General features: G+C 42.3%; 1 protein-coding gene across 7 annotated transcripts in view; it reads right to left on the bottom strand.

Moving 5' to 3' along the window:
• Window positions 1-27,939, bottom strand: part of map7d1a (MAP7 domain containing 1a) — a 53,696-nt gene that overhangs the window by 8,977 nt on the left and 16,780 nt on the right. For 2 of the 7 annotated variants that reach the window (XR_013964381.1, XM_080768549.1), the window contains exons 2-14: window positions 25,534-25,725; window positions 20,831-20,899; window positions 20,090-20,110; window positions 16,552-16,715; window positions 15,313-15,418; window positions 11,943-12,047; window positions 10,189-10,311; window positions 9,497-9,642; window positions 8,658-8,788; window positions 6,486-6,727; window positions 4,095-4,365; window positions 2,448-2,628; window positions 761-865 (exon numbers count right to left, since the gene is read on the bottom strand). Coding sequence is in view for 6 of the 7 variants with exons in the window: in XM_080768549.1 (XP_080624675.1) it covers window positions 761-865; window positions 2,448-2,628; window positions 4,095-4,365; window positions 6,486-6,727; window positions 8,658-8,788; window positions 9,497-9,642; window positions 10,189-10,311; window positions 11,943-12,047; window positions 15,313-15,418; window positions 16,552-16,715; window positions 20,090-20,110; window positions 20,831-20,899; window positions 25,534-25,725 (1,856 nt within the window). In the remaining variant the exon portion in view is untranslated. The remainder of the gene's footprint in view (window positions 1-760; window positions 866-2,447; window positions 2,629-4,094; window positions 4,366-6,485; window positions 6,728-8,657; window positions 8,789-9,496; window positions 9,643-10,188; window positions 10,312-11,942; window positions 12,048-15,312; window positions 15,419-16,551; window positions 16,716-20,089; window positions 20,111-20,830; window positions 20,900-25,533; window positions 25,726-27,939) is intronic. The other 5 variants (XM_080768551.1, XM_080768554.1, XM_080768550.1 and 2 more) reach the window with 5 other exon arrangements.

The raw sequence follows: 27,939 nt of genomic DNA, 5'->3' as shown, positions 1-27,939 counted from the left end.
CATAATAGCTTGCACACAGGCGCGCACACACACACACACACACACACACACCCTCAGCTAGGGCCCCATCATTATAGTTTATATATAGTCTGACCCTCCCCCCCCCTCCCACACACACAGGCTGTAAACCCTATTTAATCATAACACACAGACGGCGTATTTGGGACAGGCTAAGCCAAAAACATCATTCATCTTGGCTGCAACTTGCTTTCATAACAGTGGCAAGTTGAAAGGCAGCTAATAAAGTGAATGTTTCTGATTATTATGATTGACGTGAGTGAAAGCGAGAGACTCACTGCTAGATTGATTACATTGAATGCATTCGTTACTCAGAGATGTGTGTGTCTCTGGATCATTAGACGCTGAGTTGGAGGCAGTTCAATTAATTCAGGAAGCAGTTTCCTAAAACTTCAATAATCATCTAAGAAATGATTAAGTGATTGTCCATAGTTGAGTTAAGAACTTTTTCCACCAGACTCCCATGAAACCGTACAATGTAGGTGGCCAAGGAACCAATTTGCTGTGCCTTCTTCCTGTGGGCACGTTTCACTTCACCATGTTTAATAAACCGTCTAAACAGAATGAAAATATACAAAGAGGGGAGTGGGTCCGCCCACTCTCTTTTGTATATGTGAGAGACATACGTATACTGGTATATAAACACCTGAGAATTAAGTGAGAATGGGCGCTCGACTAATGTTATGTTAAGGATGAATGGAGCTGGAAGAACAGTGGATGAGGGACAGATGAAGAGTCCTACCTTCTTCCTCTCCAGTCTTTCCTGCTCCTCCTTCTGAAAGTGTTTCTCTCTCTCAAGACGTTGCTTCTCTGCTTCCTCCCGGGCTTTAGCCTCAGCCTCCTCTTTCTGCCACACACACACACACACACACACACACACACAGGCAGTAATTTAACTTTTTTTTATGTCTCGCAAAAAAAGAAAAGGGTGGGGAGGGGTGGGCGACTAAACCAAAATAAACATGTCAAGGGTGTGGTTGTCCTCTGCAGTTATCGTTTGCCCACAGAAGTTATTTTCCTGTACCTTCGAGCCAAGGTGAAGGTATCCATTTTCAACATTTATGGGTCTCACGTGGGGCATTTAAAAATGCAATGCAAAACTTGACATGGTGTAATTGAACAACGTTCAACCACAAATGGCAATTCCTGAACAGTCCACAAGGGGGTGGCAAAGGGTGGTTTGTGAATAATGAGAAACCATTACAGAGATAGGTTTGCAGGATAAACAAACTACCTTTTTTTAGGTTCAGTGGGATTGTGTACTTCAGTGTAATTCCCTTCCACTGCACATCCAGTCAACAGCTGCGAGTCAACTCAATATTGCTCATAATTTGGTTTTATCGACGCCTACTAAAATTAAAGCAATCCATTCAATGTTGACCATTAGCTCAACTGTTTGGAATTACGGTATATCTACTGTCCCAGACAACAAACAATCACATTGATGAGGACAGTAGATTGTATGGTGTTTTGGAGAGGACTGTTGAGGCAGGCTGTGTGCTACTGCTAAAGATAATAGGGCACATATTAACAGTATTGTCAATGTCAAGGCAACTGGAATACACACACACTCCCCCATATATATCATCAGAGAGGTCAGAGGCTAGCACAGGTGCCCAGTGTCTTGTTCAAGGGCACTTGGCCTTGCAGAGATTATGGACACTGCAGAATACCAGCCGACCTTCAGTCACCAGCTCACAACAGGAATACACCCTCCTGTTGGTGCTAGGGAACGTACCGAAGACCTTTGGGTTACTGGCCGGCCTCTTTACCACCAGACCATCCAGTGGTGTGACCATCCCCCGCCTGGGGAAGATGTATTGTGTGACCAAAGGTGTCTTGATCCCGCTTGACAAGCAGTAACAGCTGTCAAGGAAGTGCCTGAAATCTATGATGTCTCCTCAAGCAAAAGTGCCTTCAATTCCACCATCATCTGCGCTCCTGGACACATCTAATGAATTAGCCGCTTATATGAATGTACCGGTAATTTAATCTTCCCAAAAAACCTCACAGTGCAACATCTAATATGACGTCTGCCAAATGTTTTGAGTTGTGTGACATTTAAGGAATGACACAGATCTGAAAGGTTGTCATGTTTATGAACTCTGTCCAGCTTAAACCCAGTTAACCGAGGCCAGTTAACCGGGGTCAAGATGGCCAAATGGTTAAGGCACACACCACACATACTGTAGGCTAACAGTGTGTCCCGGTGGTGAATTTGCTGCGTGTCACACCGCGACTCTCAGCCCTGTTTCCTGTGTCTCTCGCTCTACTGTCCACACACACAAAAAGGATGTTCTACTGATACGTGTACTGCATTAATCTTATAAACGTTAATGCAACTCAGAGAGTGTAAAAATGTAGGACCATTATTCAAGCTTGTGTCAAGATAGTTCAGGGAGCTCCTGGAAATGTGAACGTCCGTTTACCTGTTTCTGTTGCCGTTCATTCTCCTCCTGCTCGGCCTTGACTCTCTCTAGCGCCTCCTCCTCCTCCTGCAGGTGTTGGAGCTCGTCCCTCTTTCGCTGTTCTTCGGCCATGACACGGGCCTCCTCCTCCCTGAGACTGCTCTCCTCTGCCTCCCTCGCTATTCGCTCCTCTCTCAGGACCCTGGGGGAATAAAGTATGAGGTGCATTAGGCAAGTTTGACCTATAATGCCAAGGGGTGTTTCTCAAGCATAAGCCGCTGTGGAAAACAGACGATCTATATATCAATCTCTTGTAGCCGAGATACAGTACAAACAAAAGCACACAGTGTCCATTGTAATGATATTTTATAGTGCAGCACAGGCCAAGGAAATTAGAGTGTTTAGGGAAAACGGAAACGCGGATATGTGACATTGATAATAGTGAGTGACAACAGGAGTCCACGCTTGCTTGTACACGTAACAAGAGGACTGGCGCACGCCATGGCCAATCCTTTAAAGCTTACCGACCTTATTGGAGAGAGCCGTCATATAGTTGTCAACCCCCTACACTCTCCAGGGGGATATAAATGTGCACACACACACACTCCGCTTTGTGAGGTCTCATTGAGGAGCACAAATAATAGAACATGGCATCAAGATTATGTGATAAGTCATATACTGATCGTCATTCGACATGAAATCTTTGGGGACATTTTCTGTACTGTATAAAAAAGCAGTCAATGTTTATTCCACCACACATTGCGCAACAGAAGAATTTGGACTAAACTAATAGTACATAAATGATGCGTAGGTTGTGGAGTTAGTTCAGTCAGATATACTCAATGGGCTCATTCAGTGGTATGCGATGCAAGAACCACATGTCATGCGATGACGTGGCAATCAACTGACCAATTGGGCGGGGTATTTAAGCTCACCTAAGTTGTTATTGTATATCTATCTCCCTGCTTTTAATGGTTAATGAGGGTTGTATAATTGTGCCGCGCAGGGAGAAAAATGTAGCAGAGATGAACGCCAAAATAAAATATTTGCACACTTCTTCTCATTCAATAAAAAATATTAGTTCAATCAATTTGTGAGTTATCTGACTGAAAAGTATTTTATTTACGTTTAAGTTAAAGTAATGGGCTGCAAAATTGCAATCAAATTGGGCATCTTTTTAAAGAATAGCCATCAATAAATATATTGAAGTCATGAGCATAAAGAATGAAATAAAAGATACTTAACTAGTTCCCTGACTACCACAATACGCAGTGAAGCACAACTAGATGGAATTAACAGTACGACTGCAATGTGTCTATAACTAATTAGAATGCTTGGCCCAGGAAACTCATTTCATATGGAGTGAAGGTGACATAATGAATTTTAAATGATTCATTATCACATGGCCTATTTTTATATGCTATTAAAGACAGCCTGTCACATTTCCGAGTAGTGAGACTGAGGACTGATGGAAAGACATCTTGGCTAAAGCAAGCATGAGAACATACTGGAGGGTGATTTGGCAGTTTGCACTGCGGCCTCTGAAACTCCTTTCATCTACCCAGTCTTCCGCGTAGTTGGGAGTTTGATAGTTGTGTGATTGGCACAAAGCATGCACTGCACCCATTTGGACATGTGTGTTGGAAGGCATTAAGCAGCTGCTCTGACCTCTCCTTCTCTTCCTGCTCGCGGCGCTCCTGCTCCTCCCTCTCCCTCTGTTCACGGGCCTGCCGTCGTTTCTCTGCCAGCATGCGCACGGCCTCCTCTTGATCGTTGGTGCCGGCCATGGATTTGGATGCTGGGGAGGGGGCGGGTGATGGCGCAGGAACACGGGCGGCTGATTGGACCTGGTCAGGCGATGAAGGCGTGGCGGGGGTTGTGATTGGTGAAGGTGTGACCGAGGCCGAGGATACAGCATTGGCGGGAACTGTAGGAGAGCCTAAATCAGGAAAACAAGGCGTGGAGAGGAGTGGATATTAAAGGTTTTCAACCTACAAATGTAGGGTGATATTCAGATACTGTATATTTTCAAAGAGTTTGATTTGTTTTACTCCAATGTTAAAACATATTACCAACAAATCGTAACTAAAACCATTGCAGCCCCAAAATACAGGAAATACAGTTTAAAATAATCATCACCTAGACTCCCATGACATGTCCTAGAGAGAAACAAAAAGATTTCAGATGATTGAGCGACCCATTTGTATCACTAATCAGACCTTCAAGTGAGACGGTTCAGATACTGATTCCATACGAGTACAATACATATTGTATATATATACAACAGCAGTGACTATTATTATTACTTTATCGACACATCTGTGCAGATCCATCTCTCAACAACCTTTAAAGTCACTTCATAATTTTATCAGATACACCATGTATTTGGGCAAGCCATTGCTTGTGTTTGAGTAGCTTATAATGATATAATTAAGGCTGATTAGCACAGCCTATTGGTGCTTGTGGGACAGGCTCTGACTAAAGAGCTGTGTGCGGTGCCATGCATAATTGAGTCTGATGGTAATCTTTGCTTGGCTCCGTTGCAGCTCTCTGACAGATATACTTGAGTTTCCAGTTGCTGATTCATTTTTTCCAATAGCGGAGAGATCCAACCTCAAATACATTCTTTCCCAGTCATGGGAAGTAAAGCCAAGGCCAGTATAACAACCAGTATTAAAATATTACAGTATGACTCAGCCACAAAGACTAATGTCTCTTATGAGACAAAGTATATAGTCTCTCAAGAGGTGCCGAATGAAACTTTGGTTCCAAGTGTAGACCAAAGGATCAGTCACACCAAGCACTGCAACGATAATTATGTGAGCGTCCGCACGATTTGTTCTGTAAACAATGGCTCCAAACAGCTGTGTGAGCCTGTGTCTGAGTCAGAGGGAGAGAAAGAGATCTCCATCTCAGTGGTGCTGCAAGACACATGCAACAAGATATATGGATAATCTGACTATAATTATTCATTAAAAGAAGCAGATAGTTGTAGCCTACCGGAGGTAATGACCGCTAGCCTACCAGCTAGAGTTAGCTATAAATCTCCATTACAAACAAATCTTTCCAAGGGTGAGTGACACCGATTGCATCCCAGGTGTTCATCTGATGGATTTTGAATGGCTGTCAATATCCTGGCACTCTAATAGCCCCATCCTTTGTCCGCCTTCTCCTACCAAACCACACCGTTTGCACACATCTCACCATGCACAACACCAACAGCATGCCTGTCCAGACATCAGCCACTACTTTGCAAGGTTGCATCCATGCAACTGTCATATTTACAGTAGAATACCCATTTCTATGAAATAACACATTATTGCGCAAGACCACCAGCCTACATCAAAATCGTCACCACTTTGCCAAGTTACGCCAACTCCGTTCACTTCATGGGGCCAGTCCAATGGCGCATTGTAGTCTACGGCCTTCACAGTGACACACACGTTACATCAACCACGTGACCGGGATGATTTCCGACCCCTCAATGTCCAACCTCGCTGCCTCTGCTCCACACCAGCTCATCCTAACTCAGCCCCCTCCACCTCTGGCTGCTGTGCCGGACAGGCGAACACTCCACCTCACCATTGACAAACTACACTAATAAGGACCCATGACGGCCACCGCCAGCATTAGCAACAACACGCCGGCAACAACCTGAAAAACACATCGATTTTTGTATCGCATCGCGGGGGACTTGAATTGACAAGTGCGCGAGTGAGTGAGTGAGTGAGCGCAGTACATATACTATTTACCCAGGGTGTGCGCGTGTGTCTACGATGGCCAGCCAGCCACACACACACACACCACCTCTCATGGCCACAAAACGGGATGCCAAGTTCTTCCACGCATTATTTATTTCCCAGTCCCACCACGGATTCAAAGTAACCAGTGACTGTGTGAGTGTGAGCGCAACAACACATAATAATAATGAATAAGCCATCTGTTTCTACACAATACTGGGTTTAAAAACACAGCTGAAACATATGGAGCTGGTACTATGAAGTGAAAAGTCATCATACTGTCTGCAACCACTTATCACCAGCTCTGTCTTGTACTCACCCCTGCTCTCTGGGGTGGAAGGCCTGCGGGGCTCCCTGGCTCTCTCCAAGGGAATGGGAGAGGATGTGCGTTTGTGGACTATCCTGGCAGGAGTCCTAGCTCTCTTGGGCCTGGCCTTGGGGGTGGAGGGGCTGCCACGGGCGGCCAGGGGCTTGTGGCTCGGGGAGGCAGCGGGGCTGGGAGACGTGGTTCTGCCCTTGGGAATCCCTGGAGAGGAGGGCCGTCTTGATAAAGGACTGGGACTGGGGGGAAAAAAAGGAAAACCTCAATAGAACACGCTCTTGATGTCTACCACATACAAACATGCAGACCAGTGCTATAGTGCATTCAAATATATGCAAACATAATAGCTTAAGTATTGTTTTCATTATATTAGCTGATACAATGTACTATTGTCCTTAAGAAATCATGACCTCAACCCAACAAATCCAAAGCACTTGAAACATTGCATCATTCCTCTAAGGGTATTATGCGTCCGTCTCCTCCTAGCACTATTCCTCTAGTCTAAGTGCATTATGCGTCCGTCTCCTCCTAGCACTATTCCTCTAAGTGCATTATGGGTCTGACTCCTAGCAGTAAGTGGGCAGAGCAGCATTCAGCAGCAGGGAAACATCCATTACTGCAGAGAACACGGTTTCCCGCCACGCCTTTGCCACCGCTAGCTCCTGCTAGACACAATTCTGTTGAGTCAGAGGCACTCCATTCTCCCTCCACTATGTCACATAGCCAATTAATTCCTGCGGCCTATAGGGGTTGACTATGAGCGATCTGTCCCCCTCAGACTGGCATGCCATGCTTTTAGTTCCTTGCCTAGGCTCAATTAATTAAATGAAATAACCATAAACACCGTCACTCCTTCACTGACCTAGTTCTTGTTGGCCTTAGATGAGGTCATCATTGGGAGGTCATGGGAGTCTAACGCTGAATTTATACTCCGTCCTACATTAGTGTGACACGCAGAAAATAGCCAATATCTACAATAGTGTACGCAATATTGTGCTCTCTGTGTGGACTACAATAGTGTACGCAATATTGTGCTCTGTGTGGACTGTGGAGAGCACAATACAGTATATAACATTTTCTTCAAATGCCATCTTCAGAATGCAAGGCTGCGGAATACAGTTTTCACAAGTAGTAAAGGTTGTTAATGGTTGTACCGATCTCTTCCAGGCTTTATGCTGCTCTGCCTTAAATTGCTTATGTGGAGAATTTAACCGAGAGCCAAAGGACAGTTTTTCATGGCAGTACAGAAGTTATTTGCAATAGAATAGAACTTTTTTACCGGATGCACAATCAAAGAGAATACCAGCACTCACGGAAATGTCCTGAAGGTGATTATATTTAGTAGTCACAGGCAGCATTACTTATGCTGTCACAGGCAGCATTACCTATGCTGTCACAGGCAGCATTACCTATGCTGCCACAGGCAGCATTACCTATGCTGTCACAGGCAGCATTACCTGTAAGCTGCCCGTGACAACTAAATAAAAGTGCTGTAAGCTCTTTTCTGTGAGTGCTGGTATTCTCTTTGATAGTGAGACAATTATTGGAAGAATAATGTATTGGAAGACCAAAGAGGGGGAAAGGCAATTAATAATTTAATCAATAACTGCACAAGCTTGTGAATACCAATACATCTTACGCCGCAATTTTTACCTAGAATGGTTCATACATTATGCAAATCTAACCAGTGCAGGCGCAAGATGGCCAGGTTGGACGTTAAGACTTTTATTATCGTCATCTTATTTTAATTAGTGCTAATACTAAATGTGTACCCTTATTAAGTGTAGCTGTGTTTCATCCTTAGTACTGTGGTGCTGCTTTGACAACTCAATTTCTCTCAGGATCAATAACAGTTTATGTATCCTAATCTTTGTTGCAGATAACAAGCAAAGACAAATAATTCTGATTAGCAGAGTTAGGGAAATAATGTGAATGTTGGTGCAAGTTAATATTGCAATGATCAGATTTAAAGTTTATTCCCTTCATTAAATCCCTAGTTTCATATTCATAATGATACAGTGTCTTCATTCTCATGAAAGCTACTGTAAGGTGTTTTGAAGTTGAAGAATAGCTGTTGAAATTGGAAGAAAATACATTTGACAATACTGACAACGAAGACAAAGTGAACTGACCCCGACTCTGATGAGTGTGTAATGGAGAAAGTCTTACCTTGGATCAGGTCTGTGTCTCATACTTGGTAGAGACTGTCTCTTCTTTAACACCTTCTCTTTAGTGAGAGCGATTTTCTCCTTCTCATTCTCTCGCTCCTTGTCTTTCTTCTCTTTCTTATTTTTATCCAGCTATGAAAACAAATGAAAAAAAAATATATCTAATCAAAATATGCAGAGAAGATTACCATAATGTGTGTGCCATCAGCTTATTGTTTATTTGTTTTCATGTTTCCGGTGTTGTAAAATAAAATAAAAATGTGCTGAGAAGAGCTCCCACATACAGTAGCATTGTTGTAACCATGGTGCAATTATGAAGGAAACTAAATACAACAGTTAATTATGAGCTGTGCAAAAACAGCAGAATACAAGGGAGAGATTAAGCAGAGCAGGGCATGGTTTCATTTTGGGATATTTTTTCTCAGTGTGTCAAATCCAAATATCACAAAAAAACAGAACAGAAATTCAAGGCCAAGTAAATGATCAGCCTCTTGGCAGCGAATGTCTTCAGTGTGGGTGGATACTATTTGTGTTGCGGGTTCCTGTATTACATTTCATGCTGTATTTCATATTACATTCCATACAAATTTTTGTTTTGTTTATGAGGCTTCAGTTTATGCTCTGTCTGGCTCTGTTTTCTCAACATGGTACCAATGCAACAATTAACCCATTTTGGGCGGGAACGCCTTTTGGTGTTAGCATTGTGTTATGCTTTAGCTATTGACATTTTTTTCCAAAAATCGAAGAACCACTGACATAGAAACATAGCTTTTTCAGAAATCTGATCTCAGGTCAAAATGGGTTAAGTGACCATAAAACAAGCCAATGTGGACGACGTACAGGTGCAGAGCTACGTCTGTGCTGGCGCTGCGTGATGTCTGGCGTGCTGGAAGTCACCCTCCAGCGGTCGGAGCAGCGGTGATGGGGCCGGTGGGCACACAGGGTCAGGGGGCTGGCTGAGGCGGAGCGGGGGCACAGGGGGGATTCTGGGGTCACAAGTAATGTCACAACATCCATTATCCATGCACTGAATGGTCGCAATGCCAATGCAAAAAACGCACAATTCCGTACAAAGTGATTCTCAAACATTTTCATGTCATTGGACCCCCATATTGATTTGTATTTGGCTGCGGAAAATATTTTATCAGAGAGAAGATCATAAGAGAAGAGGTTAATGTTTATGTTTTAAGATTTTTCCAAATGTTTTCAAAAACAGCCAATTTACAAGCTCAAATGACTGTACTGACTTACTGGTTGATTTCTTTACAGCTCCAAATGTTCTTGAGTTGGATAAATGTGGCTCTTGCCTTCTGGCTCTGACGTCTGCATCCATGCCACCCTGACTGACTGTCTATGACAGTAATGACACTGCCTAAATAATACGTGAAGTGTGCTTTGTAGATCAGTGATTATTAGTATGGTTAACCTGTTCCTCATTTTTCTGGGGAGCCACTAGAACACCCTTCAAGACCCCTGGAGCCCCAGACATCACTTTGAGAACCAGCGGTGCACAGTACTGCGTGTCTACTTACGTCCATCCTTGCCGTTACTGAGGACACTGGCCGCACTGCGGCTTCGAGCCAGGAAGGACAGGGTGGGCGTCATCAGTCGATCCACGATACTGCTCTCCCATGGGCTCAATGCCAGGCTACGGTCTGAGGGAGGGGACAAACATCAAGGTGTCATTTCACATTCAGCCAGGAAGATGTCACTGATCCAATGCCAGGGTTCAAATCACAGCTCAGCTCAAAATCAGTATTATCTGCAGTCGCATTAGTCTTTGTAATTTAAAAGGAGCTTATTAAGATGATCAAAACAGTGGAGACACAGGAGTAGACATATTAAAGTGATACCCTGATATAAGCAAAAAGAAAATAGAAACCCAATAATCAAATTCAAGGAATACGCATGTGTCTACAAGTTGCAATGAAGCCCAACCGTAAAGAACCACCATTCTTCTGTAGAACAACCACTACCCATAAGAGTTTAATGACACAGAAAGAGATTTCCACACACGAAAGGGGTAGGACACAAGGTCACTAAATGTCTTCCTATATAGCCCTGAGCTGGTCTGTTATCACCCATGAAAGACATGAAGATTTGAAATACTTGTCTAGACAATGAATCAGTTATTTATAACTCCAGCATCAAACAGAGAATCAGAGAACCGGGGCTTTGTGCCGAGACTCGTCAGCAGTTTTTTGGGGTAGTGAGAGAGATGCTTCTTGGACTACTGAGGAACTGCACTGACATCCTGTACTGAATACTAAGGTTTGTGTGGCAGAGCATTGAGAGAGAATAGAGAGAAAGAGTCGAGGGGAAAACATTTTTGACCGGAAAGGACAAAAGAAGAGGCGAGAGCATAATAAACAAGATGGAAAAAAAGAGGCCAAAAGCATGCTGGAGACAAAGGAAGAAACAAAAGGTGAAAAGGTGATAACGAGTCTGGCTGGGAGGGACAGATGAAGGCTGTCCATTCACCTTTTGTCCGTTTTCTAGCAGTGTAGTTTGGTGCTCCAGGGAAGAGCACATTATTAAAAAATGTCGACTCACCACAGGCATCTGACTTCACTTTCTCAAACACGTTTCTCATTTTTGCGAGGGTACACAGTAACCTAGTTCACTTTCTAAAACAAGGGACTCTAGTCTGCACCTGCACTCTGCTAACACTGCTAACACACAAGGATGACCTGTGGACCGATCTGAAATCTTAGTCTGTAATGAATATAATAAATAATCTATTGTTGATTTGCATGGTTGCCCATACATAATCCACTCACCTCCACACCTTCAAATGGATAAATGGTTAGCCAGCCGGGCATGATGCAAAATATGATACAAATATACAGAAGACCCAATTTACACACATAAACACACCAGGAATGAACATGACCTTCACCACACAAAATGAACCACCTAAGGAAGAATCAAATTCAAATATGACATTGTGCATATTAAAACATATTCATACAAAATTTGAACATGAGAGAATGCAGAGGAAAGGTGCCCACACCAAAAAAAATAACAAAAAAATATATAACACCAACCAAGGCCAAACGTCAAACACCAAAAGTCAACTCATAGTGGATTTGGAAGGTGGAAATGATTCGGTGGTCAACCATCAAGCACAGGAGAACGACCGAACTCAGGAAGGGGAAACGGAAACAACTGAAAATCCTAACAGACAATGGAAGGGGTGCTGAGATGGCTGACGGCGGGGAGGGACAGACGACAGTGAGGCGGGAGGAGAGGAGGGCGGGTGGACGTCCCCCGGACGTTGCCTTACTTCTACTGGGCGAGTTCCAGAGGGTGGCAGAGGACTTGGAGAGACGTTTGTTTATAACCGAGTCCACGTGTTTGGGCAGGTTGACCGCAGACACGAAGCACCTGCCTGAGAAGCCAAGAGAGCAGCCAACACAGATGTTCACATGGGGTCACATCACATGATGGGTCACTGAAAGGAACCTTCCTGTGGAATGGTGCTTCTGTTTAAAATATGCTGCACCGCCACGTGCAATATTAACCACTCAAACCCTATATACTTCATTGAACAGAACCCCCTCAGGGGTTTATATTTGGGTCCCTCTAGCCGATCTACAAGCTTACAAACTTGTAGATCATCTATTTTCACCGAAAATTCCCAGAATATGGACGCTAGGGTTCATGTGGTTAACATATAGCTACCGTTGGTAACAAGTAAATAATATGACACTCCCGAGTATTCTCTTTTGTTTTTATCCCACCGGCATACATTTGTGAAAATGGACATTCAAATATTAGTTCAGAGTTCAGACAGTGTGTCAAAATAAAATGTATTCAGAATGAACCTCCTGGAGAAAAATATTTGAGAAAGAAAATGTGAAATAAATAATAATAAATGTGAAAAAGTAAAATAGAGAGATGCTGTGAAAATCTCAGAGCAAGCCAGGTAGATTGCGAGATGTTGGAAACGTTCCATCTGAATGAATTGGAATATGGAAATATAAAATTTACTTTCACAGGCTGTAAACCTTTTACCATATCATAAGATTATAATGTCAACCTTTCGAAAGGGGGAAAGGTTGTCGAGTTGAGCTTTGTTCAAATGAGTAAACTCTTTTCATTGTATTCATTACTTGAACAAGACATTGTCAATATCACACTTTTGTATAAACCTGAAAGCATGTAGTCCTATGACTAGTAGTCGTAGCTCATAGCGTGGTGTGAGCTCATTAGCACTGCATTTAGGTAGAATGCCATCTGTAAATGTGATGGAAGAAGATACTCTGCAAACGTAATGGGAGAATGCACTTTTCATGGGGGATGCTGTGGCAAATAATTCAAACATGGCACTGAATGCACAGTGCATGGTTGTGTTAATGGGAGTATATTTTAGCCAAAACATGCCACAATACCTAGTACTGCCTTATTATGTGTATTTTCAGCCAAAATAAATTAATTATATAAAAAACATGATTACTGAAAAGTCATACTGCATGACATTCAGTTTAGTAGTTTTGTGCTGTAGTGTCCGATGATATTTTGGAATGCACCAAAACGTCATCAGAAACAATATATTTTTAATATAAATAAATACATTTCCGGTACATCCATCAGGGCCAGACACTATTTAATAGTGCCGAAGTCATCACAAACACATTATGTGTAATGGTTATTGGGAAAAGTACAACCGTGAAAGAAAATTACTTTTGTTTAATAGAAAAAGTTACACAGTAAATTTAGTATAACGTTCCTGACCATTTGCAACCCTAAGCGTAGAACAAGATGCAAACGACTGTTGGGCCTGCTGGGCAATGCAGCATTCATTTCACGGTTGAAGGGGTTTGCTGACACTTTTGGAGGGGCGAATAACAGGCTCAATTCAGAATAATAAAGGAAATAGAGCATGCACCTCCACTCTAGCCCAGGTGCTGGACAAAAGGCAGCACAAGAGGAAAGAATTGAGTCAGCAACACTGGTATGAAAACTCAGCTCCACTGGTTTATTTGACTCAAGTCAAATAAACCTAATGCCGAATGCCAAATATTTGCATATACTGTCTGTATCTAAAACTTTATATGACAAACTTAATACAGAAAAAGCCAGCACTGCAGATTGAAATCCTTTCTTCCTCGTCTTCCTCCTTTTCCAGCCATTCATCGTTTTCCAGTTCCATATCTCTCTTAAGCACTCCAATCAAATGATTAGTTAATCTCCCTAAAACACCACCAGACATTATTCAGAGACCGTAATGGAAGTATTAAGTCTGGCATGGCCTCAATGGCTTTATTCCAATACATGGGGCTCCGCTGGTAAAGAGGAAGCACAATGCTCTTTTTGTTTGCAAGCCAAGGCGACTGTCTCTCTGGAGTATTTCCTAGATAACTCCCTGGGTCCTCAGCAGTCCACTGCAGCCCGTTTACACCCTTTTACTGTCATCATCACCATCTGACAGACAGGCAGGAAGAGCGAGTGTGAGATTCAAACATTTGACTGTCCAAAATTCCCATGGGTGGCTGAGTTCATTAGATGGCATAAAGACGTAACAAGTCCCTTTAGATTTACAGTAGAGCTGCATGTGTGGAGGCTGGCACACATTGTTTGACATCCATCATGCTACATACCTCCTCTACATTTTCAGCAACTGTCTGTACCCACTACCCAGACACTAAGGACTCTGATCTGAGGGCTCTGTTGACAGGGCTAAGTCAGGACATCAATCAATGCCAGATAAACATTAAGCAACCGCATACAGCATTCTCTGTCGCCGGTCAAACCCGGCTTACTGCTGCAATAAAGCAGAATACATATTCGCAATGTGCAATCGATAAGTCTGGACATTCCAGGGGCTAATGAGCGTGGAGAGATATTTAAGAAGCAAACAAATCTGCTGGCAAAGAACTAGCTAATATCAAAGGAAGTGGTCAACTAAGATGAGGACAATGATGCAGACCAAGAAAAAACTAGTTTTAAATTATCTTTATTTAGACAGCAACAAGACTATCATCATATCCAAAACATTGCACCAATGTAGGCCATTTTGGCCTAAGTTGCCTTAGGAGATAGAGAGCAATTAACCAACCAAATCTTACCAATTGATGATTTGTCCATGTGTAGGTCATTTTCTTTTAACTTAAAAAATGACCTACTAGCCCAGTTAAGAAGAAAAATAGATACCTAGTTCGTACTCTACAAGGTCATTTGTTACATTGCCTGCTTGCTTGTGCCAAGCTCTTCAGTAATATGAAGTCTCATGAGCTAACCTTCCACTTTATCTTACAATCAAGACCAAATTTCCTCTGCAGGGAAATTAGACTACTGTAGTAGAACACGGCTGAGACTGAGATTAATGCATGTGATTCAACATGAGTGATTTAATCAAACAATATTAATTAATGTATCATGTCATGAGGTAATGAGGATTTAGTGAGCTGTACGGAGATGATTGAGGCCAGCACAGTGGTAAAAGGTAAAGGAGTCCCCAAGGTTCTGAAAAAACACGACTGTCTGACTGGTTGATTGATCTACTGCAGTACATACAGTAGACAGCTATAGAGCTTAAATGCGTTACCATTAATGTCAGGAGCTCAACTTGTATCCCTTGACAGGAAAGCACCCACGCCCCTCCAATAAGAGGATGTGTATTCAGTAGGTTATTGTTGGAACAGGATACTCACTCTGGTTGGAGTTTTGGCTGAGGGCCCCGGCCCAGGACCACCTCTGCTGTCGGATCTCTGCCCAGGTCTTCTTGGTGGACCTTTGGATGGCTGCCTCGTAGCGCTCCTGGACAGGGGCGACAGGAAGAGGAATATCGGTCAATTACAGAGCACAGCATGTACAGTATACTGGGCAATGGTACATCGATGTGTGACATGTGCTGTGTGCAACAACAAAAGTTCAAGGTACGCTTCGACAAATCAAACTTGAACAAGGGTTAACGTTTCTTAACGTTTTTCTTCACGCCATGTGTCCCCTGCCCCTCATGAGCAGATGGTCCAGGCGAGAACGCCTGCCTCACTTGCTCACCGTCTGAAACGGCCTTCAGTTTTACAATTGTTGGAACTTTACCTCATATAAATAATCCAACTCAATGTTACGATGAGTGTGCATGTCAGTCTTTGTCTAAAGCACTGGGTGGGATTGGTAGTCCAGCAGCCGACAGGCTTCTTTTGTTTAAAGTGGGAAATTTAGTATATAGTATTTTTTATTGGCCTAAAATATTGTCTATATACATACATTCATGAATCCACTTTCTGACCGGCTGTTAGTATTGGGCAATCTTTTTTATAGGAGTTTCTTGTGACCCTACCATTGACATCCTATGGCTGGCAAAAATGTCAAAATGTCAAACTAGGGGTTTTTTATGATTCTGAATCCATTCCAAGCATTAGTTTTGCACAAAATACACTTCTTGGGCTAAAAGCAGCCATAGCCATGTGCCCAAAATGGGCTGACCTCATCACATTTGTCATGATGTCTATGGCTGTTTTTAGCACAAGGAGTGTATTTTAACTAATGCTTGGAATGGATTCAGAATCATGAAAAACCCCTAGTTTGACATGTCACATGCTACTTAAAGCAAATGGAAAGTTTGACATTTTTGCCTGCCATAGGATGTCAATGGTAGGGTCACAATAAACCCCTATAAAAAAAGAAATCAGCCCGTCAGCAAGTGGATTCACGAATGTATGTATATAGACAATATTTTAGGCCAATAAAAAAGACTATATACCAAATTTCCCACCCGTCCACCTCGGCTGCCGGACTATGGTATTGTTGACAGGGTATTGAGACACAATTCCCCACCTTGGGACTCCTGGTAGTATGCAAGTTAAGCCTACCATTAAAAAAGAAAACATGACGAAGACACTGACAGGACTCAAAAGCAGAAAAGGTCATTCTGAATGATTACATACCTTGTTCTTCTCTAGTTTCTGTTTCTGCCTCTCTTCCAGGGTGGCGCGGCGCTTCTCTGCCTTGATCCGCTGCTCTTCAAGCTTCCTGCGACGTCCCTCCAGCTGCTGCTCTCTGAGCTGTCGTGCCCTCTCCTCCTTCTCCAACCACTGGTTCTTCTTAGAGGCTAGGGGGGTGAGGGGGACAGTAGAGGGAGGCATGAGGGACAGACGGGGCAGGTAACGGGTAGTGGGGTACCAGAACGAGGGGCCCACATTCATTCATTCCCTCTCTCTATCTCTCCCTCTTTCTCTCTGTGCTTTTAATGGTTCGATCCATTAAATGGTGTGTCACAATTACCACTGCATGGTCCAGTGCACCTCTTGCACTTTCAATTAGATGATTTTGTAATGCTGTGCGGACACGAGAAAAGTAACTTATAGATCAAGAAAAATACTTTCTTGCCACATGCACACACAATTTATCCAAAAATTGCTTCTCAAATGTTAAATAAATAAAGTATTCTTTATGAGAGAAAATAAATTAAATTACTTTTTTCCACAGAATGCTCTGTTCCACAGAATTGTGCTATGATACATTACTCTTAAACTGACATGTTATCCGGCTAATCGTATCAAGCTCCAATAATCCGGGTACAGGTCTTTTCCATGTGCTTTGATATGGTAATATCTCGCCATCCCCAGAGCTATCCAAAGTGGGTGTAAAGACGGTATTATGCAGTATTCAGCGGCAGCTTCACTGTATGCACAGCCCTCCATATTTCTTTGCAGCCACAGATTTAAAACCTCCATGAAGAATCAGCTTTTGTAAAGAGCCGTGGCTTAGTTCTTGCAGTTGACGCTACAGAAGCAACTGGTTTGTTTAGTGCTTATCAGATGCTTATGTAGTATTCTGCGTGGGGCGGTTGTGGTACTGTTGGATCATGGAGCAATGCTAAGATTTATCACAGGCACACAGCTGGGCTTTTCATGTGATGCTCCACCGTGGTGCAGCGAGCTAGGGGGGACAAGCACAGTATTTTCCTACTCCATCTTATCGGCTGCACTGCAGATGTCAGCTCAGGTTGTTAGTTCTTGGACAAAGCAGTTTGACTCAACAAAAGCTACACAATTAACTTCTGGCGGAGCAAAGCTTTAAGGGGTTGGAAGGAGGTCAGCATGGGGAGTGCGGGGGATGACGACGACGCCTTGGATTTATCATGTTCACTTCACAGCTTTACACAGGCTGCAACACGGGCAGAGGGAGGACGAAACAGTCTCACAGTGACGACATTCAAGGCTCTATATGAGAAATTCTACAGGTTTCTGTCATAAAAGCTCCTCCCCTTTCTCCTCCATGACTCCCACTAGTATGTGGTGGCCGTGTGCAGCACTGATAAGTTTTACCGGTAAATAAGTACATATTTGTATTTTTGAACAAAGTGCTGCCCAGGCTAATAGAATTAGGCAAAGACTGGCTGGCTTGAGTTTGGATGCAAATATGCTCTGAAGATACATCACTGTATCATAAACCTTTATACTTTCTATAGCCTATATTAATCTACTGTACATGTACAGTATGTGTACAGGGATGACATATCTTTGTTGGCTAACCCAGAAGATACCTCCGCCATGGGTTCATGGCTTGGCAACTATATACCTTATTTAATACATAAAAGGAAACCCTATGGGAAAAAGCATGGGAAACATGGCAAAGTGTGAGTGTGTGTGTGTGTGTGTGTGTGTGTGTGTGTGTGTGTGTGTGTGTGTGTGTGTGTGTGTGTAAAATGGATATATAATAAGCTTAGAAGATTAAAAAGAAAATGCATAAGAAGTCGTCTAGCCAGTGAGAACTTAAGTATTTAAATGTGCATGATCTTCCATTAGAGTTCAGAATTATCTACTTCCTCCTCCTGGTTGTTCTATAAATAAGTCTCCCCTCAGTTATCAACGTTTTGACATCTGGGCTTTCTATAGTAAAGGCCATTAAATAGTCATTAATTCAGGGCTGCTCCCTCCCTGGTCTCATTAAGTATACATGTGTCTTGTGTCCGCTCCACCACAGACAGCCACAACCAGAATGGTGCCTCAGTCCAAACTCTGATTCAGCTCTCGCAAAACTTGTGAAGAATGACACACGTTAGTCAGCGTGACTTGTCTTGAACACAGCTGGGAATATCCAACAACATATTTGCCTTAGTCATGTTCACTACTGATACTGCAGAAGGAATAGTCAGTTCCAATAAATAGTATACTTGATTGTGATTGGGGTCCCCCTGGGGTCTATACTCCTTTCCTCCTTTTAACCCTCTAAACCAAATCTCTTTACCGACAGCCGATCTACAAACTCACAAGGTGTTGCAACTCAATGCGTTCTCAATGAGCTTTCAGATCTCGTCAAATGTTAACCACAGAATAAGGTTCCTGTAGTTAAATGTATGAGCCAATACTTCCACTACTACTATTGATCATTCAGAAGCCAGGCTGTACTAACAGAGATCGCTTTCAAGCTGAGATTGTAAACACAAGCTTTGGCAGAATCTTATATTTCATGTTTTATCCTGATTTGAATGCGGGTATTAGATCAGGACCATATACGTACCATCTGGAAATGTTTTCAGTTGTGCATAATACAACCATCGGCATTTGCAATTATAGGCTTATGTATAAGCAGTCTGTCAAATGTGACAGACTGCTACAAATTATGCTATAATTACAAATATACTATATTTTTCTACATAAATTATATAAGCACATTTCTAGACATCTACAGATACACTAGTGCTGCTAAGGCTTTATGTTTAATAAGGAATGATTAATGATGAAGTCTGAGGATCTGCCATTAACGTGTGATATGCAACATATCGGATACAAACGAGAAAAGGACCTCTGAAAAGAGACGCTCATTCCACTTGCCATGGAAGTGAATTCACACTCATTTCACATTCTCAATATAGCCCTTTTACTGTTGGTAGCAGTCATATTTTTCTTTTAGTTGTTGAAGTGCAAATTCACAGCCAAGCTAAATCAGTCTGCCAAAGTTTGCAAAACCCTCTAATTTCCACAGGAAGATTGTAATCAGAGTGGGTTTTGTGGTGTATATGTTATCTTCAAAAAGAAATGTAATGAACTGTGAGGACCAGTGGTCTCTGTGGCTGTATACATAGTAGTGGCATAGTAGAAAAGTTCAAACTAGAGCTTAATGAACATTTGCTTATTCTGAAACCGAGTGTTTGCTGCAGCCTACTGCTTGAAAACAAATGGAACGATTTATTTCGTGAGAAAATAAGTTTATCAGCCTGGTGCTACATAAATTACATGGAACATTTAGGCTTAAAGTAATTCCGAGAGATATTTCTGAATAGTCATGAATATATTACATATACATTTGTAGTATATACTACACTGTATACTGTGTATATAAATAATAAAATATGTTTTGTAAGTAAAAAGCACTCGGAATTAGACGCATCAAATGAAAACAAGAACGTTAAAGAGTCGTCTACCACCACCACCACGATAACCACCATCACCATCACCACGACACATAGGTGAGGCTTACCTTGTAACTGGCTGAGCTCTTCTGCAATGGGGGGGGGAGTGAAAGAGAAGACAAAGGCAACTGTCAATCATGCAAAGCAGTGCGCCAGCGGTTTGTCACTTTCGCCGGGTAGTGTGTGAGACAGCCATGTCTTAATCCTAAGTGAAAATTCATCGTATGACGCGTCGCTTACTGACAAATTATTTTCTTCCTGCTTGAGAAGCAGTTGTTGACAAGCGACACGTTACACAATGACGTGTAATTTAGACTTCATAAATGAACACTCGTGCAGTGACAACAAGTCAACAATTAAGTCAACACAATAAGACCGTTGCTGTTTTCATTTCAAACATTTTGTGCAAAGGTTTAGTGAAATGTTGCATCGACTGATCAAGGCATTTTGATATTGGTTAAGGTAACATTTTAAAGCCAAGGCAAGTAAAGCAAATGTGAGTCAAGAAAAACACAAGAAGCTATTGTTTAGAAACTGCAAATGAGTTGCTGAGCATGCATGCAGAAAGATTAATGTTTTTTTTGACAGTCACTGGCCACAAAATATGGCCTTGGTTTTCATTAATCACAGTTTATCACAATTATATCTAAGCCAAAATTATTCCTTTATCCTTTCCCAAAGTTTCTGCTAAATGTGCATGCCATATGTAACTTAGAACCAAAATAACAACCCTTTCCACCCCTAACACTAGGGGGAGCTCTTTCCCTTTGGAAAGGACTTGTCTTCCAACCATCATTGCCTCAACTTACCCAGATATTTGGCCTTCTCTTCCCTTCGCTCCTTGGCAAGCTTCTGCCTGTCCTCTGACTTGACCATGTCTAGGATGAGAACAAGAAAAAAAAGAGACAAAATGTCAGTCAAATCTGCAGGTAGAGATACACCCTCTGAAAACTGGCAGGCGGGTGGGTCAAATATAATTTGGAAATAATTCTTAACCTTAAATTCATAGTCTTCATTTCATCGCACAGTGGGGGTGCAAGCTACAGGCTCACAACATATTGCAACGCAACCATAAAAAAGTATGCAAATAAAGTATTCAAACTAATTCAAATTGCTATACCTAGATAACTGACCTTCTATGAATTTCCCTGATGCAATACACTCTAGCCATCTGATAATACAACCGGGTTAAAACAAAATCTATAAATTATTTCTTAAATGTAGCCTAATTGACTCAAGCCCATTAGGAATATTTGTTCATGGAGCACATTGAGTCCATGGTGGTATTCACAGCCCATTACCCTGCAGATGAACAGGAAAGGTGGCCAAGACTATAGCTGGTATTGGTTTGTCGCACCTTGGCTGGGTTCTTCCCTTGGGATGTAATGAGTAATGAGGACAACTTAAATATTGAAGACTAGGTACCAAAACACAGAAACACCTGTCTAGTAAGTCTGTTAAAGGGCCTTATTTTGGAATTAGAATGCACAATTTAGTGTACCATCCTTTTCTTAATCATGTGTTCTTTTTTTTAATCTTACAGGTCCACACAGAAATACTTCCAACAGGAATGGCAATGTCAATATTTCAACACTACTGCTATACAAATGGCAATGCAAACTCTTGTCTTGCAATAAATATTGCAGGCCAACTACATCTCAAGCTGCCACATGAACGTGTGTGTGTGAGTGTTCACATCTCTTCCTTCTGTGACATCTTGCGGTGTTGCGGTGCCTTTCAGAACTATTCAGTGACTCAGTCATTATTAGGAGGATGGTCCAAGGATGAAAGATTTCCAACTGCAAGCTTTAAATAGTATTTAATGAGTATTTATTAATTTACATATCGTGACGCATTTCCTAGCTGTGCGGGACACAATCAATCACAATCACACACCGAAGCTTGGAACAGAAGCATCTTTTAACTGGCTAAGTGCTTATTTGGGGCTTTAACAAGTACCTTAACCCACCTGGATATCACGTCAAAGTCAAACCACGAAGTAAAAGAACAAGGTAGCGCTGAATAAAGTATATATATATATATATATAAAGAATATATATTAAAAGATTTGTGCAGCATTTTCACAATTTTTCAAAAATAGCAGACCTACAAGCTTGTAGCGCGCCACTCGGTGGTGCGCTATGAGCTTTAGATCTGCTATTTTTCAATAGCTAAAGTATAACATAATGCTTAGTTAAAACACCAAAAGGGGTTCCTGTCCAGAATGGGTTAACCTTGTTACCAAATTGGCCAAATATACCATATGAAAGAGGCAAACGTCTTTGATTTTTGTCATTGTGACTGTGGGGGGAAAAAATTAAAATAAAGAAAGAGGCAAACATCTTTCACAATATTAATCTGTGGAACCGAGTCGAACTAAATGTATTGTACACAGAGCTTGTCAAGGTGGGTCCCCTGTTCAAATATGATTAGGCCTATTTTGGGCGGTCGTGGCCTGAAAAGTCTGTGAACCCTTGGGTTAGTGCGTGCTGATGTAATCAAGCATGACATTTGTTTGATAGGAAGACTTTTGAAATCACAATACACAAAAATGTGTTTATCCCCATTATGGCAGATATAACGGATATTCTCTAGGTTGGTAACTTAATTCATCCCAGAGGGGAAATTAAGCTCATCTTTCATTAACACTGGGCCTACTTCCTCACAAAAAACCTTGATCCACATAGACTTGGCAAGTAGGCACTAGGCAATAATGCATAAATTGCTTTTGTGTAATTTCCAGAAAATAGTATATTACATTGAAATCAATTATTTCAATAGCTGCATAATAACACATGTAGTCACATACATGATGCACTGCTCTGGCCAATACAGAACCTCTGTATCATTCATAATACTTGAAACATATTCTATTACGTATGCAATGTTCTATTTTTAGAACAGCTAACAGGGGGACTCTATGTGGGTCAGGTTCATGATAATTTCTGAGCAACTTGCCTTCTTGCCACAACATCACCCCCTCAATCCAAACAGAACATATGTTCTACATCAAAGGCAAAGCATCTTGTTCTCTAATATAGTGAGGTGCTAATCATTCCACACGTGAAAACAATCTGCACCGGAGGGCTGCCAATCTGCCATGCAGCCTCCTGTAATGGCAATCTCTAACCTACTTTTATGGTGTTTCCAACTTTCCACTGAACATGCACCTATTCCAGGCCTACTTTGGACATGGTGGTACAGTATCAGCGGCTTTTGGCCTTCCACTGGAACATTGAGATGTTGTGTGAGTCGCTTGACAACATCTGGCTTCACCCGATGGATAGCATCATCAGCACACTGCTAGCGTACCTGAACTAGGCATAATGGAAATATATTGTGCTCCAGTTATCAGTTGAGCTGAAATGTAGGCCATTTCAGTATAAAAATCACACCCTTATGTGGTGCAACTCCGTGTGGGGGTCCCCGGGGGGGTCCCTGGAACTTCCAGACCCGCAGGAACACGCGCCCAGGGGGCCAGGCCGGTTCCGGCGAGCCGCCCCACGTTCGAAACGGTTGAGAAATGACAAGAGTTACCACGTGGGGGTCCCTCTACTGTACTGTACTGTACTGTACTGTACTGTCACACCTGAAATCAACCAAATGTAATTTTCATGCTCAGACAGACAAGGCAGCCAGGGACAGACCCAGCCAGGCAGCCAGAGACAAACAAAGCTCCGTAATGAAGTGGTTGCACCAAAAGACATGCATCGTGTTAGGCACATACTCTTGCCAATGTGCCATCACTTTTGACCAAGTTACTGGCATCACTGTGACTGTTCACTGCTCCTAAATAGTTAAGAACGAGTCAAATGCAAATACAAATTTCCCCAAGAGGAAAGTAGAATAGATAATCATATCAATATCGACACATTAATGGCTGAACCCAAGCTCCCATTAAGCATTTTAAATCTCATAGTGTGTAGTAGGATCAACTATGTATGTGTTGCTGTTGTTGAACACACAAGGCAAAAACAAAATGACCCAGTGAGAGGTCCACATTCTGAGCACTCTTTGGCACCTAGTCCAAATAACAGCGATGCGTTAAATCAGAGTAAAAGCAGCAGCTTTGTGTGTTATATAGCAGGTAGTGTAGGCAAAAGACAAAACAACAAAAAAAGACAAATATATTATATAATATATAAATAATATCTATTCACTATTGTCGCACACAAAATCTGACCAAATAACCTGTGCTTTTACAGCCATCTTCAGGCATCTGAATATAAACAAAAGCTAAACTGAGGAAATGAGACCCTTTTCGACAGTGACACTATGTTCAGAGGGGAGGCTTGAGGGACAGTAGCCATGTGCCATCTCCACTGTTACAGGAAAAGGTGGCTGAGATGTGCCTCAATTAATCTATAATACAAGGGCAAAATAAGTTTCTCTCTAGTCTCCGTCGAGCCACAGTCCTCACCATTTCATTTGACTAAAAAGGTTGAGTGCCACTCTGACCACTCAATCCCTTCTTCTTACAGCTCTGGGCAAAACTCCACTGATAATAAACATTAAGTGGAAAAGGAACTCAAGAGGACAAAAGGGAAAAGTGTGTCATTTATTTAAAAAAAATAGGCCAGACATGACCACTACTGTCAGGACACAAACAAGCTGACAAGGTTTCTATACTGACAGTTCCATTATGATTTCAGAAGCTATTTGGGATATCACCCATCACCTCACGCTATGGGCATAAAGAACAGGGCTGTGGATTAATGGACAAAGGGGAGAAAGAACAGAGGCTTAAGGTGGTTGCACACTGGACGCGTTTTTCGGAAAACTGATAGAGAAACGCTGCAGGGACCAGTTTACAGTCACAAAAAACCCAAACACGTTCCTTAGCATTTGCATTGCACTCCTTGCCAATACACAAGCAGTGGTATTATGGAAACACCCATGGCAAAGATCCCAGGTCAGGTTAAACACCCTCCTGGCATCACTTACTGAAATGGGATCCAGATTCCCGTTCCGTTGGCCCACAGTTCACTGGGGACCGGAGGTGATTACTAACCCCGCAGTGCCCAGACACAAGGGAGATAGACAGCGATTAGCACTAGCGCTCACTTATCAAATTGGATCAAATTTTATGTCCACATATTATTATATATTTTCTTCAGACATTCAATTTTGCTCGAGCTTTGCTTCATTGTTCTCACTTGGAAGATTGTGTCTTGTGCTAATGCCAACCAACAAACATTAACTAACATTATACTATTGGATTTAAAGCCAGTCCTGAAAGCATGTGGTCACTATTATTGTGCTATTGAAGCATTTCCTTTCCCCCAGAGATTTGACCCGAGTCCATTGGAGTGCAGGAATTGCTCCATTATCAGGGAGCAATGCCTTAGATCTTCAAAGCCCAGCTACAGTAGGCCCTATAATTGAAGTTCCATTACTGGTTCACCTTTGAGCCACTCAAATCTATACTAGTTACATTACAAATACAAACACTTTACAGCAGACTCAGAGCATGAAAATGTATCATCCTCATATCAAACATTAGAGTGCTTACCCCTTTTTGACCTGGGGCTCGACGAAGCAGGCAACTTGGAAATGATGTCAGGTTTTGTGGGTGTTGACACTTTCCGCTCCGTGTCTGTCTTTGCAGGGGACTCCATTCTCTGGGTTGGCTCCGTCTTCGGGGGACTACTCTCCCCCTCCGGGTCAGGCCGTGTGGGGTTTGTGTCAATTGCTGGAAGGGGACCTGGTTGGAGAGACAGAAAGAGGAAAAACAAAGTGAGAAAATGACACGGTGAGAATCAATGCAGGCGGAACTCAACCCGTTTGTCTTCATTCCTCTTCTGACTGTAAGGTCTTTGCAGCTCCGCCAGGGTGACGTAAATGTTAACATGAGTTTCATGTGTCATGTGTAAAGGGTGGTGTCTTAGTGGCTATCAGGACACAGCTATACTGTACTTATTTTGGTGAGTAATGCCTCGGTTCTGCTTGATAAATCAGAGATTTGTAACCATTTAATTTAATCTGGTTAGATGAAACATTTCCTTTGCAGGAGAGATCTGGCTCCCTGACTGACCTTCGCTGTTAGTCACAACAAAATTACATTATTCATAGAAGTAATACACAAAAATCACCAACATGCCGCTACAGAATCACACTAAGGTCTTGTTCTGCCAACAAGGTTTTCCTCTGCTGTGAAGCCATATCATCCACTATGCAAAATGAGATTACACAATTTTGACGGTGGCACTGCTGCATAATATCTCGCCTCCTCTAGCTCTAACCCTTAAAACCACTTCTCCAGTGTTTCTGAATGATGTACTACAGACAACAAATACCAGGGGAATGGCCTGAACAAAACACTATTATTGCTTTTCTGCTTCGTGATGATTCCACTAAGAGGAATGTCTCTGAGGAACACTGTTAAGCTACTCTCATCAGTCATTTTGGATTTCCAGAAATGTTACAGGGTGTTTTGATAAAGTTGGGCTCTCTACTTTGTCAGGAGGCTGACTCACAGGACAGCTTGAATCTCCTGCTCAAACATAACTTTGCCTGGAGAGCAGGAGCCTAACAAAGACCCTCTATAGGGAGCAGAGGGGGGTATGGGGCATTGGGCTTTGTCCACTCAGCACTGTCCCCAATACCCCACCCATGGTTCCTATGCAGTCCTCTGGATGCACAATTTCTTCCACACGGTCTGAGGGGGAAACACTGGGGCAACGAACGCACTATAAATTATTCACACATTGACATAGGCAAAAAACAACACAGTGGGAGGGCCGTCGAACAGAAGACAGTGACCGAACATGAGATTTACTGTGTAAGTGCTGTGCTATTCAATGCAGAATGCCGGCAGGGAATTGGGCCAATGCCATGCAACTTTAGAGATGGAGAATTGGTTACAGCATTCTTTATAATGTCTCCACCAAACAATGCACTTGTGGTTTATTTATTCTGCCAGCTTCTCTCACGTGAGCGAAACTTACAGGATGGTATTGGCTAGACTAGAAATCTTAGAAGCCATGTATTGTTTTGGCACACAGAACAGACAAAAGGTGGCAGTGAACAGCAAACAGTTCAACAAAGTTCAGCGGAGCCAACTTCTCGCTGTTATTGTAGTTACTGGTCCACTGCAAACAGCAAGATACCAGAGCTCATGGAAAAGTTAGCCTCAGCTAGGCATGGAAAAAGCTATGTCATCAATCTGGGAAGTGAAGGCTGGGCTGTTACTGTGATGACCCTTACTTGGACAAGGCATCATGGACAGAGAGGAGAAAGTTGTTGAGAGTGAGTGAGAGAGAGACAAAAACGGAGAAGGTCTGGTTGCATGGGCTGAGCAGAGTCTATGAAGGCGCATGCTTGAAAGACAAGACACTGTGGTCCCTCTGTCAAAGCCTGCCGCTGTTAAATAACCATTCCTCCGGCATGGATATTCTCAGACAGAGAGAATCCATTGTTGTGCTCTCCACAAGGCAACGGGCCTGCAGCCAAAACACTGCGATGACAGAGAGGCAAAGGAGGGGTTGACAGCGAGACGAGAGAGTGGGGAATACATATTGCAATCTGCTATTGCTGTGTAATTTCACTAACAATTTGGATCCTTGACCAATTATGTATGTAGAAAATGGCAATACATGTTTAATCATATAGCTATACTAGAGTTGCACAGACAATGAAGTATTATGAAAATGTATTTCGACAAGTTACAGTGCATATTTTATATTCTAGCTCTATGAAATATTATTGAAACATGTTTTTGACACATTTAACAAAAGGTACAATATAGTATGTCTTGAAACATTTAAAACATTTTCACATGGGACAGGACCACATGTAATTATGTAATGTTCCACGAGTGATCTGCGGGACGCTAGTTGAGAAACAGTGACCTAGAGAATAATAACATTTTGCCACAGCTATTTTTAACCTAATGGGGTTAAAAGTATGGCAATGTCCT

Source organism: Protomyctophum bolini (genome assembly GCF_963924005.1).
Source record: "Protomyctophum bolini genome assembly, chromosome: 7".
Lineage (NCBI taxonomy): Eukaryota > Metazoa > Chordata > Actinopteri > Myctophiformes > Myctophidae > Protomyctophum > Protomyctophum bolini.
Note: the sequence above shows the minus strand (reverse complement) of the source record. Positions and strands in the feature narration are given on the sequence as shown.